Source organism: Diprion similis, chromosome 8 (genome assembly GCF_021155765.1).
Source record: "Diprion similis isolate iyDipSimi1 chromosome 8, iyDipSimi1.1, whole genome shotgun sequence".
In the NCBI taxonomy this organism is placed as follows: domain Eukaryota; kingdom Metazoa; phylum Arthropoda; class Insecta; order Hymenoptera; family Diprionidae; genus Diprion; species Diprion similis.
In genome coordinates this window covers 8,296,696-8,314,192 of record NC_060112.1, presented here as the reverse complement: position 1 = coordinate 8,314,192, position 17,497 = coordinate 8,296,696, and the positions used below count along the sequence as shown (strand labels likewise).

Here is a 17,497-nt window from a genome sequence, read left to right as displayed (position 1 = left end):
CGGTACTCTGTCGCAATTAGCATCACGGAAGCACTGCGTGATGCAGAATACATTCGTAAAGGTCATTAGTCGGGAACAAATTACAAAAATCCACTGCGTATTAGGAAGTCAATTAAGAAAGAGTAATCTCGTATGCAAAAAACGTTACGAAATTAACGCGGTTTCGATACGCTATTTGATTGCTTGCACGCTCTTTAGAAGAACGTGATTACTCAATGCTAACGTAGACGGATTCAATTGCGATAAACGTTTATTTGAATAATTATCATCAGAATAGGAAATTGATGTACAATAACGAACGTTCTCAGCAGGCCAACTTCGTCTTAACGGATGTAACTATTGATACATTACGGGAGTGGATATTAATTATTATTTGACAACGGTAAAATACGATCGAAATGAATAATAGCAATATTAAATTGAGAACGAAATATCATAGAACCATTGATAATAAATTAGAATTACTTCAAAATTTGAACTATTTGGTGGTCAACATTTTTTTTTAGTATAATATATTCCATAAAATGCAATTAAAAATTGCAACAAATTGAAATATCCTCAAGCAGAGTTTACTGCTAATATATTTAGGCCAAAGAAAATTTTTATTTGGAATAACTTGAGAAATTGTTACGAATTGATTCTCATTGAAGGTAATTATTTAAGCAAAGTATGCGCGATGTAAACTGTGGTGTGAATACTAGTACAGTAAAGTAAGAAATTCTAATATAAACTGACATTGTGCTAAGACAACTTCCCTGTTCTAGGCATACTTTTTTTTGTTCAATCAACAAATTTCCGTACTCTTTAAATTGCATCAATGTCAACATCGTCTTCTTCTGAGTCATCAATAACAGGTTTCTTGGTGGGCTGCTGTTGCTGCTGCTGCTGTTGTTTCAGTGGTTGCTTGGCTCTATCATCGTATTCGATCTGAAACATAAATGAACATACAGTCTTTATTCAAAAAATTTAATCTTAATACAAAAGATTCTATTTGTTTAGAGTTTCTGTTCAACGATATTTTCATTCAACCTTATTGAACACCATTTCATTAGTGTTTAAAATGTAAAGTATTCATGACTTGGCTATCACTGATTTTACTAGTTGAAGAAATCAGCATAAAACTAGTTCCTAGGTGCCTACCTCAAGATCATCATCTTCTTCCTGGGAATCCGAGTCTTCTTCTTCAGCTTCTTTCAACCACGTTAGGAATGGAGCTGCTTTGTCATGAATTTCTTGGGCCAAGTCTTTGGAAACATACTTCTTGCTAACTTTGCTTGCCCACTCGAGTAAAGCTTTTTCTTCCAATATATCAGAGTCGTAGAAAAGCTGAACAACAAATAATGCAGCATTATGCAATAGCCAAGAAATTAAAAAGTTTATTACGTATTTTGTCACAAATTAATACATATACAGGGTGTCCCATGTCTCCTTTATTGAAACACCTAAAGAGCTAAACCGAACTACTCCAAATTGCATTCGTCAGGTTGTGCCTATTGAAAAAAGCTAAGCTTTTTTTCGTCTTGTGGATAAATTATTGAGACTAATTAATGAAAAAAATGAGTAAAAAAAAAGGCCTCAAAAATAGACGCTTCTTACCTTCAGAATTCCGGGAACTTTTGGCATCAACGAATCTTTGTGGAGAGCGATGACCTGTTCTATGCCTCCTAACAAATACTTCTGTGCTTTAGCATCGTCGTGAGTAAAACGAAGTAGTAGTACGCGATGCTTTTTCACTTGGATAGCAATAGCATGATCAAACAATAGCTCAGCAAGAACCAAAGGGGCTTTCGATTTGATCTCAAGACGCTCGGCCTCACTAACAAGTTCTTTGTGGTTATCAAGTTGGCCAGCATCACGTCGACGTTTGACCAACTCGTAAAAAATGTCCATTCGTTCTTTCTCGGTTTTTTCGAGATCATCACTGATAGTCATGCCTTTTGCTCCGTCTGTTAAATCTTGTTGCCGAGCTCGCACTGCCTCTTCAGAGACATCAACTGCCCACTGATCGTACTCATCTTCAACAGCAATTTTAGTCGGAGCTTCAACTATTATATCCGTAGTACTGTTTTCATTTTCAGGGGAACCTGAACGATCACCGTTAGTATCACCGTTAGCTTTTTTAGAACGTTTGCCGCGCTTTCCTTCAGTAAGAGAACTTCCTGTGGCTGCTGGGTTCAGGCTTGGTGGATTCTTCAATATAAATGTATTCAGTTTGTGGTTGAATTCAAGGAGGTTGTGATGACCACAGGCTTTGCATCCCTGAGAAATGGTTCCCTTTTTAGCGCTGATAAGCAGTTCAGTTTCCGGATTGTCACAAGCCGGACACAAAACGTACTTTCTGATGAATCCATCGAGAAGATCTTGAAGTTTGGTTGCATCATGAGATCCGTTAACGATGAATCTTTCATTTTTAAAATCAAATTGAGTCTGAGCTCCAAGTTCGCATCCAAAGTACTTCGTTGGGTATGTTGGGGGTCTCCCGATTGCTTTGGCGACTTCTATCATGTTCACGATTACGGTTTTTATCCCATTGCCTTTGCCCTCTACCTTGGCTTGGATCCGAGGCATTTTGTAGCGATAAAAGGCATCGCTAACAGCCCGATTGACGTTTAGACTCCCCATGGTGTCTGGTATTTTCGCCTTCTACTTCTCGCAAATTTATGAGTTCGTTCAAACTGTAACAACTTTTGACGAGACGTTTTTGCGAAACGTAGAAGCAGCTTGTGTGACTGTTTTACGTTGTGCTCTTGCCGTATACCTTGTCTCTGGAGTTCAGGTTGGTAACGTCCTCAAACTTCTATATTTTATCTTGACGGTTTTGAGCAACAGTTTGATTGCTGAGCAGTGACGACCTTGCCTGGCAGTGGCTACCTACCGGTAGCAAACAACGTGTCAAGTCAGGGCTGGTTTTTTTCGTTGTTGCGGTTCGGTATGCCGCGATACCTTGTGACGACAGTCACGTTTCCCTGAATGGTTGAAGCTTCCGATGCCTATTACTGAAAATGATTACAAATTATTCAATTTTCAACGAAATTATAGTGTTAGAGAAGATCAGACGAAGTTATACGATCTTCCAATGAAGTAGCAATTACATTGCAGCAACAAGGATGACCACTGAAGCTAACAGACGATAAGCAGCATATGAGACATGTCCTCATCCAGAAAAAATTTGCCGCGATTTCTCAGTCTGAATTAGGTGTCTAATGTCTGATATCTAATATCCGCTACTTTCAGCCTCAAAAAACAATGACATTATTCTACCGAGGAATTTAATGGAGAGGCTATACTGATTATAATTCAATTATGATTTTCCAAGCAAGAGATGAAGATTCCGTTTTGAGTAGGCTTTTTTTTCATTTCTGATCGTTTCAATATCGTTTGGTAGTTAGAAGGCTACTCCAAAAAAACATGACTTTAAATTAAACAGTCAATATTTGAAAAGGTGGCATACTTCAAAAGCGATTAATTAAATAAATAAATTTTAACAGTGGAAAAATAAGTATTGTGATTTTCGAGTAACAAAGGAGTATCTAGTTTTAAAAAGGGAACTATCATTCAATCAAAAGATAAAAGATTGGGAGATTTATGTTCTCAATAAACTTAATTTCTGTGCACTAAACACAGTAAAGTATGACAAAAATCACCTGGAAAATTTTGAGGTCCTGTGTTTGGGCAGGACCAGATGGTTTAGAAAACGTTGGGTGGTATCTTGGTGCGGATTTTGCCTCGGTCTGGTGGGCAGAGGGGGGTGGTCTTCAATGATCATACACGCTGCCTGTCTGCCGCTCTTGCCTTCAATAAAGCCTGACCGCCACACCGATATTATTGTTCGACCGGGTGTCGATAGCGAAAGATTGATCTGCGTGGAAGAGATGGTTCTGCCAATCTTGGGACCGTTGGACAATGTCCACCCTCCGCCGCCTTTGCTGCAATACACCGATCCTTTCCCTCTGGATATCCTGGATGTTTCTGTTACCGAAAAAAAAAAAAAAAAAATACCTCTTTCAATAAGTCTTTATGGCAAAATAAATTGAATTATATATCAAATTATCATAACAGTCTCACGATTATGAATAACGTGTTTCCAATAAGTATTTGATTTTTACGATTTGGACCTACTATTTAGCCTATCAATCCCATCAACAGAGCATTCTTCTCAAAAATTCATGGGTACAAGCAAAATTCGCATACCTATAATTGATTAACACCCTCAGATGAATCTAAAGAAATAACTTTAATTCAAGTAACTTCTGAAATCATATGCGCTTTCACTTCGTTTTAGGTCAACTAAATTTAAAACACTTTTTCGTGATAATTAACGCCACTCTTGAGAAAAAGAATTCATTATACTGGGAAGGAATGAATATAAATATGACAAATGAGTAGTCATATTTGGAGACACGATTATACATGCTGAACACATTCTTCAGCATCCTAAAGCACTCAACTATTTCCGCAATATTTATGATATTTTGAAAAATTGAAATCAGTTATAGGGAAAGTTCAACGATAAATCACAGCCAAGAGCATAAGATCCAAACGTATGAAAATACGAAGAAACCATGAAATTTGATTGATACCTTTTTGAAACTATACCCAGAAGACGAACGTGTAGAAAACTGATCTTTGAGACAAGGAAAATATACGCCATAAGTACGTCTTCTTGGACTGTTTTGATGAGACAAACTGATTCTGTCACCTCAAAAAGATGCATTAAACAGCATTGAAGACAGGTTTCTGTGACATTCTCATTTTAAGCCTCAAATGGATCTGCACGTTGACTAAATTGGTACACGGAGTGCTTAGTAAATATGCACACGACGAAACTGTCTTAGAACGTCGTCTATAGAACACATTTTCATTTATTTCGCAGTAGTCTAGGAGCCATTCAACAACGAAATGAGTAACTGTAATTAAGGAATGTCTTTTCACAATTTAACATCATCGATCGATGGATATCCGTGGGCATTCGACATGCTATCATCACTCGCCAATCACTGGTATCTGACCTTTTCTTATTTTCCCGATTTCAGGCACTGGCTGTACTGAAAAACGTTATGTGCTTTCCTCTTCCCGAATACCAATTTAGCGCGACGGTTTCAGCCGGTCCCCGCCCTGACAATCATTATAGATAAGGTCGAAATCCTTCAGAGATACCATTTCTCTAGATTGGCAAGATTTTTGAATAACGAATTTTATATTGACTCATTCAATTGGCACCCAACTCCTGGGGTTATAATGCGGAGAAATATCATTAAGAAGAAATAATCACAATCACAATCAGATAAAACACATTCTAAGTTTGATCAGAACGGACTTATGCGTATAAAGAAAGAAAATGAACGTCACAATACACGCGAATAGCAAAATTCCAGAATTTTACGCAAGTATTTAGAAAATGGATAAAAGTCAAAGAAACGAATAAGTAAATATAAATAATTTCTGTGCAAATGTAACGTTAATTAGAAGAAACGTGCGAAGAAAATGGGCTAAGATGTTTGATTCATACCGTCGTCTAGACATTCGATTTTCTACGGAAACGCCGCTGTTCAATACCTTCAATACGTAATTTGCAATGTCTGTAATTTCCTCATGATCGAAGTGAAGGGCGGGATGAGTGTGAGATTCTATTTTCCTCCCTTTTTTCAAGTGTCTTGTTACACGCGTGACCTATTTATCTGAACGGCATCACTTGTAAGCACCATCGTAATGAGATTTCCAGAAGCTGTTGTAGAGGGCTAGATGTGCTTGAAATTGCATTTGTAAAGGTTGAGTATACGTGTTATTTCCTTTGTGCCGCGTTTCGATTTTTTTTTGTGTTTTGTAATTAGTTTTGGTTAGTATGTCGCACGCGCGGGTCTGGTTTTATGGATCATTTGGACGATTTTCGCAAGGGCTCAATCCCAGGGTCATGATAGCGAAAATCTTCTGGCCCCTGCACTGCAGCTTTGACAGCCGTGATGTTGTTGTTGACTAAACAAATGGAAAGGGAAACAGTCCAAAAGACAGTCGGAGACAAATCGTCTCTCAAAAGAAAAGAACAACCAATGAAAAACTGTCAAGACCGTCAAAAACGGGAACCAGAACCACCGTAATGAGAGCCACCAAGTTAATTATTGCAAAAATTTGCAAGTTTTACTTATAAAACCTTTTCTCGTATAGTCCAATATCTTAGCATTTGATATTCGAAATCGCTTGGTTTTATCACTTCTATGTATAGCGATGTTGTTTTGTCCATGTTTATTGTCATTGGCTAAATAACATCGTAGGGGATTTTGTAATGTGGTTTTCTCCTATCGTAAATTTTAATTCATTGTCAGACGCCTCCCACGACTCAACCTTTATAAACATTAAACATAAAGGTACGCTTGCCTGCACTTGGTTCTCGAAAATTTCCCGCTTTGCACAATTAACATCTTTTTGTTTTAACAATTTTTTGTTTTGTTCAAAACGGCCCATTGCAGCATTTAATGTGTAAAGGACCTTTAAATTTCGTTCAACCGGCAATACGCGAAACATACGAATTGTGTACATCTGTACGTCCATACATCCATACATCTATTCAGTCATGGATCTTGTGAAGAATTTAAAACAACGAAATTGAGACGAGACTTTGACCCGATAGGGTCAAGCTGACCCCAGATTAATATACGTTTTCAACGCGAATACTGATGTTGCGACAACGGGGTTTGCTATAGTCAGTCTTTACCAACCGAGATATAATTTTGTGAAATTTTACCAATCACCCCGAACACGTGATATAAAATGGATTAATTTGATAATTTACAAAGAATATATTTGAGCCAGTACACAAAACTCACTGAAATTGAAAAGAATAGTTATTTTTCATTGTGAAGCATGTGGACCCAGGGGGTTTCACCGAGAGGTTATTCACTTTTTGGAATTGCAAACCATTTAATATGAGGCGATTCCCAAGTGATAGTGTAAAAAACAATTGAAATCGTTGAAGCACAAATTACTTGGTTTTCGACCGAAAATCGCTTAAATCGTTTAAAATCACGGTGTAAGTTGCTGGCAATCATTGAATATCTTAAAAATTGAAAAATCGATTGAAATTTTATGAAATCGAGTGAAATTACTGAAATTTCGCAATAGCTTATCACATAATCTGTAAGTGAACAGCTCGTCGAGTTTCACCTTTATTGACTATTTACTAGGCCTACGCATCATGGATACGAAAAAGCCATCGACAGCGTAATTTTACATGCAATGCTCGAACACATATGTATATCAAGGGACACTTGCGTTTCACGCAACAATGACGTCAGGAAATGTATTCCTACAATTGTCGGTATCCGGCGATCGTCAACGGTTTGGAGAAGCCAGTACCGTGCGGGTAAAGTTGCATAATTGCAGTTGTTGCGTTGGGGCACCTGGTATCACGTGACTCGCAATCGGCGTAGAGTTCCGTGGTTAAGTCACGTGGTAGCAGGTGTACCAATGCAGCAGCCGTAAACATTCAACTTTATTGTTATCGGTGGAAAAACTGTTTAAAGGGGTGAAAACGAACCCCAAAGACGGTCACCCAACGAACGGGGTGATTTCTTGATTCACTTGATGTATTTGAATGAAACAACCGATGAAATATTTCTATTGATTTCTAATGAACCATCAAGTCCCACGAGACTGCAGTACGATACCTCGGACTCAAAGTCAATACATTACAGCCGCAAGATTATTGTACTTATTACGTAGGTATTTACTTTTCTCAGGCCTTACAACGTTGATCAAAGATTGGTATGCGTGTTATGGCCGAGACTCACGCCTTACTAGTTAGCAGTCATGCGATTTTTCAAACATACCGATCACATTAAAATATTTTGAAATAATTTAACAAGTGATACATTTCTAGCGCACATGTATAAATGACGGTGATATAATGACAAAAAGACCACACGAAGGACATTCCACTTTTCAGATTGCTAACGCGGCATCCACCTTCTACAGAATGTGGATTGCTCCTCTCCGCGAGTTCTCGCAAGTGCTTAGTAGACGTGTTTATTTGTATACAAGCGACAATTGAAAAAGACGCTTGTTTCTTAAAAGTAGAGAAGTCGTATTCAAATTTCCACGAAGTGATTATGGATATTACAATAAGTATATGTCAGTCGAAATCACATGGAAAGACGAAAGAATATAGAGAATCTTATTCGTGAATACGAATTCGGGGTCACGCCCATTGCATATGGCAGCAAAATATCACTATATAGACATTTAAAAACCTCTACTAATCGATGTTTTGTCGTATAAACATTCCGATATTTTCTTTGCCGTAAATGTGAGTTGCAATAATAAATAATTACTGCACGACCGTCTAATATATTATATCAGCAATAATTTACAATCAGAAATAAAATTAACGCTTTCTACAATATGCAACAGCAATGAACTTTGCATATTGATTTAGTACAGTAAATCATTATACGACCTGACCATAATACTTATAATCTTAATATTCCATTCTACGCAAAAGAAATGAAGGAAAACCATGGAAAATAAGTGCCAAGAGCAAGATTCCCTTCGCATGAACTTCGGCCTGTAACTCAGGACGTTTCAGAGATGTTTGTGACACAGATTAAGCGTTGATCCAGAATATTCCTTTCTTGTAAAAAGAAATTGCACGATTTGCCACTTACCGCAACCCTTCTGGCCGGGTTTCGCAATCATCACGCATGGCTCTGTTACCGCACTGTTAGAATATAGGTTCGCCCGCACATGCAGAGTCCTTTCTCGTGCTCAGCGTTAAAAATCACCCAAACTTGAGCCCATTTTTTTTGTCGCTTTTTTGACATTGACAAAAAGCCTCGCATGTTGTTCAGTCCACCGCGCGGAAGGAATACACAGACAAAATTCCAAATTACGACATCATGCAGGAATTATTCAGCGCTGAATGCCTGAATTACGCGACTGAAACCTAGCGGGAGATGAAGGGATTAAAATTTGATTTTTTGCAGGTCCAACGCGCGTATTTTGAGCCCGGAAACTTCCTACAGCGAATCACCCGGGCTTCGAACGAAGGGCTGGACTGGAGTAGTGCGATTTACAAGAAACGTCGCGTACACGTAAAATTACCTTCTCGGTGATGACGCATAAGTCGAGATTTGCGTATGGTGGTTCTGGTGTTTCGCTGCTCTACTACTATGCGGCAGGTGTAATATACCCCCGATAACAATACGTCGGAGATTTAGCTCTCTACTGAAGAGAGTTCGCCGTTCGTGTCCCGGACGATATTCGCCAGCCGATTATACACCCGCGTTTTGCGCAAGCGTCGTAAAACTGTAAGGCAGACGTCGAGATGGTGCCTATTGATCGTCCTCAACGACGACGACGACGACGTCAGTTACGGCCGCATTCAGGGTGCGACACGTACTTCCTCTACACGGATTGGCAAGACCAAATTTTCGCGAGTGCAATGCGGAAATTTTTCGACACGCCATATACTTTAATTAATATATGTACTGTGTACAGACTCTCAGATTGATTCTGACACATTCAAGGCCGTCGGTGGTGTACTCTGCCGCCACTTGTTTAAATCTGGGAAAAAGATGCCATCGACGGCCTTGAATGTGTCAGAATTAAGCTAAGGTTCCGTACCATATAGGTAGGTGTGTAGGAATAGGTCAGCCGGATCGAATGATGTACAGCTTTATATCAATTTTTTTCCTGCAAGACTGGGTAAAATGCAGCTTTTTATCGATGCGTTTGAAACATAACATGGAAAATGCTTAGAAAAATGTCATTTCGTTCATTTGGACGAAAATTTGAAATGTCAACTCTATTCTGTCTGTCTATTAAGAAAAAATTTGAAACAATTTGAATTCGATTGAAACAGTACTTCAAGTTCCCGCAGTGAGAAATTTTTGGTATAAAAACTAACTGGCACATAAGCCTGTATCTCGTCCGTTCAAACGAACCTTCCGAACTTGTAACATATTTTAAATGATACACGTTGGTTGCTTGCGAAATGAATATTCGTTTAAGGTAATAGTTGCTAGCCATTGTTATAAAATGTGAATACTACGATACTTTGCATTATTACAACTGTTCTATGGAAATTTTCTACACACTTTTACCTGTACTTTTACCAATTTCAGCGAAGCTCTGTATAAATTGTAACAACGATGCAGCCTGCAACGTCTCCAAAAGCTTCCCACTTTTCCAAAGCATTGTAGTAATTACTAGTAGTATTATAATGAGTGTTGAATGAAAATGAAAATTTTTAATTCCCTATTTCTGTCCCACACCGAAGTGCAATGCTTGTGTTATTAGTACAACAATCTCGCATCTATCGTTTGGCTTCGTGTGACGTCCGAATCCAGCACTTACAATAAAGAAGCCAAAATATGCGAGTATAATTATTCGGCGCATTACTGCAGATTACTGAATTTCAGACAATCCTGAAATAGCGAAATAACGATTTCTCATGAACATGCATCGTCACGCTAACTTTGCGAACCTCAACCTTATCCCTCGAACGGATATTCAGCCTAGAGGTCAGGAGTCCATATGGACAGAAGGTCACTGCCGCGCCCGCATATTTCATGATTGAACTTGATAATTTTTTCATCGGGACAACAGTAATATGAGGCTAAAGTTAGTATCGTGAGCGTAACGGGACATTGGGGGAAAAGTCGCTGTTTTGCAATTTTGTAGTGACTTTGAAAATGCGATTGAAGTTAGTAACGTTACCGTACCGGTGTTAAAAAAAAAAAAAAAATCGTTACTACGCACCATTAGAATTTAGAATTTTCTGAAATTTAGTAAACCATACTGAACCAAGGACCCATAATATTTTTCAAAAACCAAATACTTGAAAGTCATTCTAAAATTGCAAAATAATAAATTTCTTGATGTTTCGGTGACGTTAACGTTACTACTTCAACCTCGTCTTTGAAATGGCTAAGTTTTGAAAATATAAATCAGTTTCACCTTTACAATTCACCGCCTTTTAGAAATTGCTAAAATTGCGAAATAACGGGTTTTGCTGACTCCGTATTATCTCATAATGCCGAATGAAGTAAAGCGAAAGGATAGAATAAATGAAAAAACAAACGAGATGCTTTGCGTAGACGAGTATCAGATTTGGCAATCCACTTCGTATTAATCGTTATTTGTTTTTATTGCTATTAATTTCATTACTAAATGATGATAATGAAAATATGAATAAAATACGCAATTGATTACACGGGGTAATAATGACATACCGGAAAACGACGGTATATGCAAATGATATAAAAGATAAATCGATGAAGTTTGTACACACGTCATAGGATATAATACGCTTGTGTTCGCATGCCTCACCTCCGTGGTTATACGACCGTGTATAAATTCCGTCCCGCCATCACTACACATATCGCTACTAAACCATGAATATAAACATCCTATATACCGATTATACTTCATGGGCGAGAAAATAAATTCGATAATCATTTATGATCTTCATCGTTACGATAAACAATCATTCTTATAAACAGAAGGAACCAATTTACCCGAATAACAATTTAAATGTAATTCGCAGCTTTTCAGTCCCCAATAAAAGTATTCATATTGTATTACTGACTTCAAATAGAATAATGCTGCGCAGCATTGGCAAATTGCACGACAACGGCCATACGGCACACGGTAGAGTATAAGCAACTTTTTTGTGGTATGTATAGGCGATATGAAACGTGTACGATAAGTGTTTATTCAGCGGCAACGTGGACTAACAATAATCAAGTTCGCATTGTGCTCAACGCACACTTAGATTTATTAGGTATGCGTATATATGTATGTGTATATTGATTGCAATTCGGTAAGGTGTAGAGCGCGCCATGTGTAACATTACACCACGTTGCGTTGTATCAGAGGTTACTACACGTACGCAGGGAGGCGGTTCGTATCTTATGTAATGACAGACTGCACGCTCTCACAGTGGTTCTCATCACACCTTATTCGCTGCAGGCTTCACAGTGCTCAAAATGACGGACTCGGGGGGAAAGCTTTGAGAAAATAAGGGGATATTAGGGTTCCAATATTTTTTCATTGTACTGCCTAAAGAAAGAAAAATTAGATACACACAGGTGTGTCCGTTAATTTGGTCGTTTTGGAGTTTTTTTAATTGCACCACAAAAATATAGGCACGATGTGATAAAAAAAAAAATAAAAAAAAATAAACTCGTGCAAGTATAAAAATCTACGGATAATATTAACACGTGCCGGAGAGCGTTGGAATTTTGATTGTAAAATATATTGAATGTTCGATGGTCTTTAATATTATTATTATTATTATTATTATTATTATTATTATTATTATTTTTACCCGGACTAAAAAGGAATGAAAAAATAAATGTGCCGCTCGAGAAAAATGTTCATATGACGAACTAAATGTAGGAACAAAATAATTTCGGATGAGCACACGTAGATAACGACACTCAATTGAACCGTAAAAATGATAGTTTTCTGAAATATAAGCGAGTTTTGAGATTCAATGTAAATTTTTTTTTTTTTTTTTTTTACATTATAAACATTGTTCTCAAACATCATATTACTTTTTTCAGTCCATTTTAGTTTGTGGAAAAAAAGTAATTGATTGCCAAAAATTGGGGGGTCTTAGGGGGAAATTGAGTACTTTTAGGTACATTTGAGGGAAACATTCAGTTTTAGAGTTGGGGTCAAAACTTAGAAGGGTCAATATTTGGAATGGCCGATATATACACTGAAATTTCAAACATGCGAAAATAAAATAACGAAAGACGAATTGTTTGAAATCTTGATTTTTGAAAGTGTGGCTGATTGTAATGACTCCTGATCACTTACACTATTTTCAAATATTCTTGTAGAATAACTTCCTGCACCAGCATTTAATACAAATTTTGCAAATTTTATGTTTTTCTGGCTGAGTGCGTATACTTTGTGTCGAAGGAAATTTTACGGAAACGTTTGAACAATAGGGAAGATTTTTATGGGTAAACTCACCTTTTCACTTCAAGTTTATACTGAGACTTTACCGAATAGTAATTGTAACTCTTAGATATGCATGAAGTACTTTAAATATCAGCAGTTAAGAGCAAGATCAAAAATGAATTGTCTACAAGTTTTGTAAAAGACTTTGTCTTATATCTTAATACGATTTCGAAATATTCGCCTGGGGCAATTGAAACCGATCACCCTATATACCTAGCCACGAAAAGTTTAACCGGTTGTACTTCATAATTATGCAGACAAAAAATAATAATTATCTCGTGTGAGTTTAATATTTTATGTGAGTTGAAATTTTGCGTAATCATCTCCATCTCTATGCAAAATTTATTTGGCAGATTCATACTTACACCATTCTATCAATGGAAATTTTCAATTATTAATTAATGAAATAAGATGTTATAAGTACACAAACTGATAAAGCATCTAACAACGCAGTTTTTTATTACAATTTTCAGAATTTACTGATCAGTATGTTATTAATGTGTATAATCATTAACGATATCGATTTATACATTAATAAATTAGAACCTAGGCTGCAGGCGTGCTTTGTTTACTGCAAGATAAAGATTTAACTGGCGGGAAGTTTCAAATAGAATAATGAGTTATTTATGCCAAACCTGAATCACGAGTTACGGCACTTCTCCAAGACTCAATTCCACGGAAGAATCAGGTTAACAATCAATTTTTCATAAATCACTAACCGCCTTTACACTTTCCAGCTTAGAACAGCGAAATAAAAAACTTACTCCAAGATACGCTATTGTTTGAATCTGATTGTACAACTACCAAATTTAATCACGCAGAACCACGATTATTTTAGATAAAATATGTGGCGTTGTGCAATTAAAGTACGTAAGGTGATGAGTGGAATCTTCACACAGTCGTATCGTTCATCATAATTTACCGACAATATTAATTGTCAAGCGCTTAAAAATAATCCTCTCAGCTCCATTTAGATTGGGTTGAATTGTGAAATAATACTATTTTTCGCGTGCGACATCTTCTCGAATATTGTTTCTTTAAAGTTAGTACTTCGTTACATTCAAATGTTCCTGAAAATAACTCGCCAAATGCGTCATCGCGAAAAAAACGGCATTTTGAATCTGTGTCAGTTTTTTTAACACATGTATGGTTGACCCGTCGCGTGCCATAAATTAACATAATCTCTTTATCGGAGGACGATAATTGACGTAATATAAAAACTCTACGAAAACAATTTTTCTTCTAGCATCGTAGGCAAAAAAATCAGTTTTTAACGCCTACTCGATGCACCAAACGAAATGATTTACCTACCAGTTCTTATGACGCACATGCAGCGCTATTAGTTGATACGCTCGCTGCTTTATCGTTTCATTCATGCTAATGCCCATACTATATACGTGTATTCTCAGTATAAAACATACATGTATTGCATATTCATGTTCAGTAAACCAATCGACATAATATCTTAAAGTGATAAGAAACATGTTCACTTTGGAATTTTCGCGTAGATGAATTTTCTCTGCAGTCAAAAATCGGATAATGTGTGCACATAATATTTGTACGGATCCACAAATGCATATACGTGATATATCGTGACGCTCGGATCCGTTCGATGACGTCACATCACAATCACACCGGCGCACTTTAATTTCCACTGTGTAGTGGGATATAAAAGTTTGCCAAACGCGTTTGGGGAATCGCTTGTTTCTCAACTCGCTCGTTATTATTATCATCGATAGAAAAAATGTACACACGCTATAAGAGGTATATGTATGTACATGAATTTCTTTTAATTTTATTGCATGCCGTGGAAAAGTTGAGCATGCCATGCATTATCTCATACACGCAGGTCGACGATAGCAGAATACAGAAAAACTACTGTTCTTACATATAGTTTAAAAAGTAGTAAAAGTACCGAAGCAATCTAAGTGTCAAGAGCGAATTACTAATCGATTCAAAGGGAAAAAAAATTGATGGGAAAAGAAATTTGCAAGTATGGTGGAAACGGTACGAGATGGAAATAATTGAGTTGGTTAATATAATTCAAAATTTGGACAAAAGCAAGAACACACGTAGAAAAGTGAGGTATTCTTTATAGTTTCCTGCGCATACTTAAGAAAGTGATAAGCTTAGTTACACAGATGTAGGTACGGAATGACGCAGTGACGTAACGAGGCTGTTTTCGTGCATTGAAAACGCAAAATCGGACCGTCGAGACGTGGCGGAGATGAAAATAAATAGCTAATTATAATTCAGGATGGGAAGTTCTCTGATCAAATATCAATAGGAATATCGGTAAAAGGCTCGTAGTTCATTTCTCGTATTTTGAGAACATCGGAATAACATCTGGGATCGAATGAATAACGATTTTTTAAATCAGAGAACGGCACGTTCACCGCGCACCGTGCGGACCCAACATTCCGTGTTTTCTACATTTTGCGCATCACGCGACCACGTTCGTTAGCGAGCAGCAGTTGTTATCGTATATTTGTGATTTAAGAGGTCTTTCTGATCGACATTACGCAGCACGTATGGTATATTGGACAACTGTTCATATTTCGAACGAGGAGAACAGTAGGCCATTTTGAATATGGAACGCGATGTAGAGCGTTGAAAAGTGTACATAAGTACAAAGAGAGGGAAGGAGAAAGGGAGGGCGAGAAGTGTGTATTATATCGTAGCCAGGTTTGTCGGTGCATGGTAGAGTTGATAAAAAGTAAAGATCAGATTTCTCGAAAGATGATAGCGATTCAAGAGCAGAGTTCGCATCCAAAATGGCTGTTGCTAAATTTAGTTTTGCAAAATAAAAAAAATAAAATAAAAAAATAAAAAAAAAACATACTGGTGTTAATTACGGATAGTTACATGTAATTAAAAGAAAGACAAGAAAATAGCGTAACCTCACCTTGACGTTGATGAAAAGTCATATAAAATGGTAACGCCCTGCTGGACGGCCGCCTTCTAGCGTGAAAATTAAAAGAAAAATTCACAAAAAATCCAAGACAGATGGTTCACCCCTTTGAGAGCCACCCAAAGTCGCTGTGCAGTTTTGATAGCCTGTAAAAGAGAAAGAAGCAAAAAGTACATGTATGCTGCCGAAGGAAAACTTTCATCTCGAACAAAACACCAATCACTAACACCTGGGATTATGCAATTCTCAACGATTATACGCCAATCTTAGCCAGAGCGAGGAAAAAAGTACGTTAACCACACCAAGTACCTACTTTTTTGCCAAGAAATTACAGCGTAACGACCCGACCCGGACGACGGTTACGATTTGTCTGTTACAATAATGAATAAAACATTAAACAGTCGGGAAACTGACTTCCGTCGTGGCGCAAACTCTGAGAACGGATAAGAATGGGTATGAGGCAACGGTGTAAAATGGATAGATGATCCAAGTGGCGTTGGTGTGCTGTGCTCGTCTGGATCTGTTTCGCGGAAGATCCACCAGATGTCTCATGGACATAAAGTTTGAAAGGCGATCAACAAAACGAACAAAACCATTGAGTTAACCGTATTCTACCAAAGAAAGTCAGTCCTGGACAATATTTCCGTTATATCCACGAGGGCCAAGTGCTAGTCAGTAATGTTGGCAATTTGAGAGTGTTCGATGGTAAAAAAAAAAAACATGTCAGCAAGCATTCCGTCGGTAGCGTTATGAGTTTACCGGTTCTGGCTGCTGATGGATCTTTCTACTTACGTCTTCAGCTCGGTGCTCAGACCACAGAAAGCATTTTGTCCCAAAGTTCACGTAATCGCCATCCCCTGGACGCATGCATTACTCTGTCGGCAGATCACTTATCTGTCTTCCGCAATTTTAGAAAGACTTGCACATATTCGATTTTGGAAGAGGCCTGCTGCATATTTACGGAAGATGAAATGTATATACTCGGAATAGAATATATCTGTCCTCCGGTAATTGGAATAATTTACACCATATATCGATAACTACTTCTCTGAACTCCATAGTTCGGAATTAATAAAGTTCACCAGTCCACTGTCTCGTACTAACCGTTAACGCATTAATCTATGTTATATAGGAATCACATTACAGGTTGTGCGCCGCGAGAAAACCAGAAGGAAAAATCGCCGAATCGCCACCTAGATGTGAGAAATCGAAGTATATCAGTGAGCAGACCAAGGATTGGCGTAAAGTGCTGCCGCACACCGTCTTGCATGATTGGTGTTGCAGGAAACGCTACCCTGGGCCATCCAGTCTATCCCTATATAGTCTATGACGCATCAACCTTAATGCACCAGTCAACGCCACACATGTACTGAGCAAAAACTAGGATTATTCAAGAGTTCATTTTGTCCACCGAATAGAAAGAGAGATTGCAGTACGAGCATGGCTTGAGTACGGGCTTATTTGTGTCCTTGCTGAACTATGTCGAAGAGATATTTAACCCATAGCGGTCTTGTTTAAGCTATGTCGATGGGATATTCAGTCAATACCGGCCTTAGAAAGAGACAGTGATCGGCACTTACAATACTCTTTGGTTGCACAGTAGCGGACAAATTCTGTGCA

General features: G+C 37.7%; 1 protein-coding gene across 3 annotated transcripts; it reads right to left on the bottom strand.

Annotated features, from left to right (window-relative positions):
• Positions 1 to 232: 232 nt before the first annotated feature.
• On the bottom strand, positions 233 to 16,349 carry LOC124409487 (eukaryotic translation initiation factor 5). Of its 3 annotated transcripts, none has more exons than XM_046887117.1 (6): positions 16,191 to 16,349; positions 15,872 to 16,023; positions 3,645 to 3,969; positions 1,597 to 2,996; positions 1,141 to 1,326; positions 233 to 927 (listed from the first exon to the last, which is right to left on the bottom strand). In XM_046887117.1, the coding sequence occupies exons 4-6, from the start codon at positions 2,620 to 2,622 to the stop codon at positions 805 to 807; spliced, it is 1,335 nt and encodes a 444-aa protein (XP_046743073.1). In that variant the 5' UTR covers positions 2,623 to 2,996; positions 3,645 to 3,969; positions 15,872 to 16,023; positions 16,191 to 16,349; the 3' UTR covers positions 233 to 804. The 3 variants fall into 3 exon arrangements, with proteins under 3 accessions (XP_046743073.1, XP_046743075.1, XP_046743074.1); XM_046887119.1 differs by having other exon boundaries at positions 1,597 to 2,990; XM_046887118.1 differs by lacking the exons at positions 15,872 to 16,023; positions 16,191 to 16,349 and adding an exon at positions 9,094 to 9,244.
• Between the last annotated feature and the right edge of the window lie 1,148 nt (positions 16,350 to 17,497).

Excerpts from the sequence above, each read along its gene's own strand:
- LOC124409487 (XM_046887117.1), bottom strand. The coding sequence starts at position 2,622 with ATGGGGAGTCTAAACGTCAATCGGGCTGTTAGCGATGCCTTTTATCGC. Across the intron at positions 1,327-1,596 it reads AAGTTCCCGGAATTCTGAAG|CTTTTCTACGACTCTGATAT; the intron begins GTAAGAAGCGTC and ends TTTGTTGTTCAG. Across the intron at positions 928-1,140 it reads AAGAAGATGATGATCTTGAG|ATCGAATACGATGATAGAGC; the intron begins GTAGGCACCTAG and ends TTTATGTTTCAG.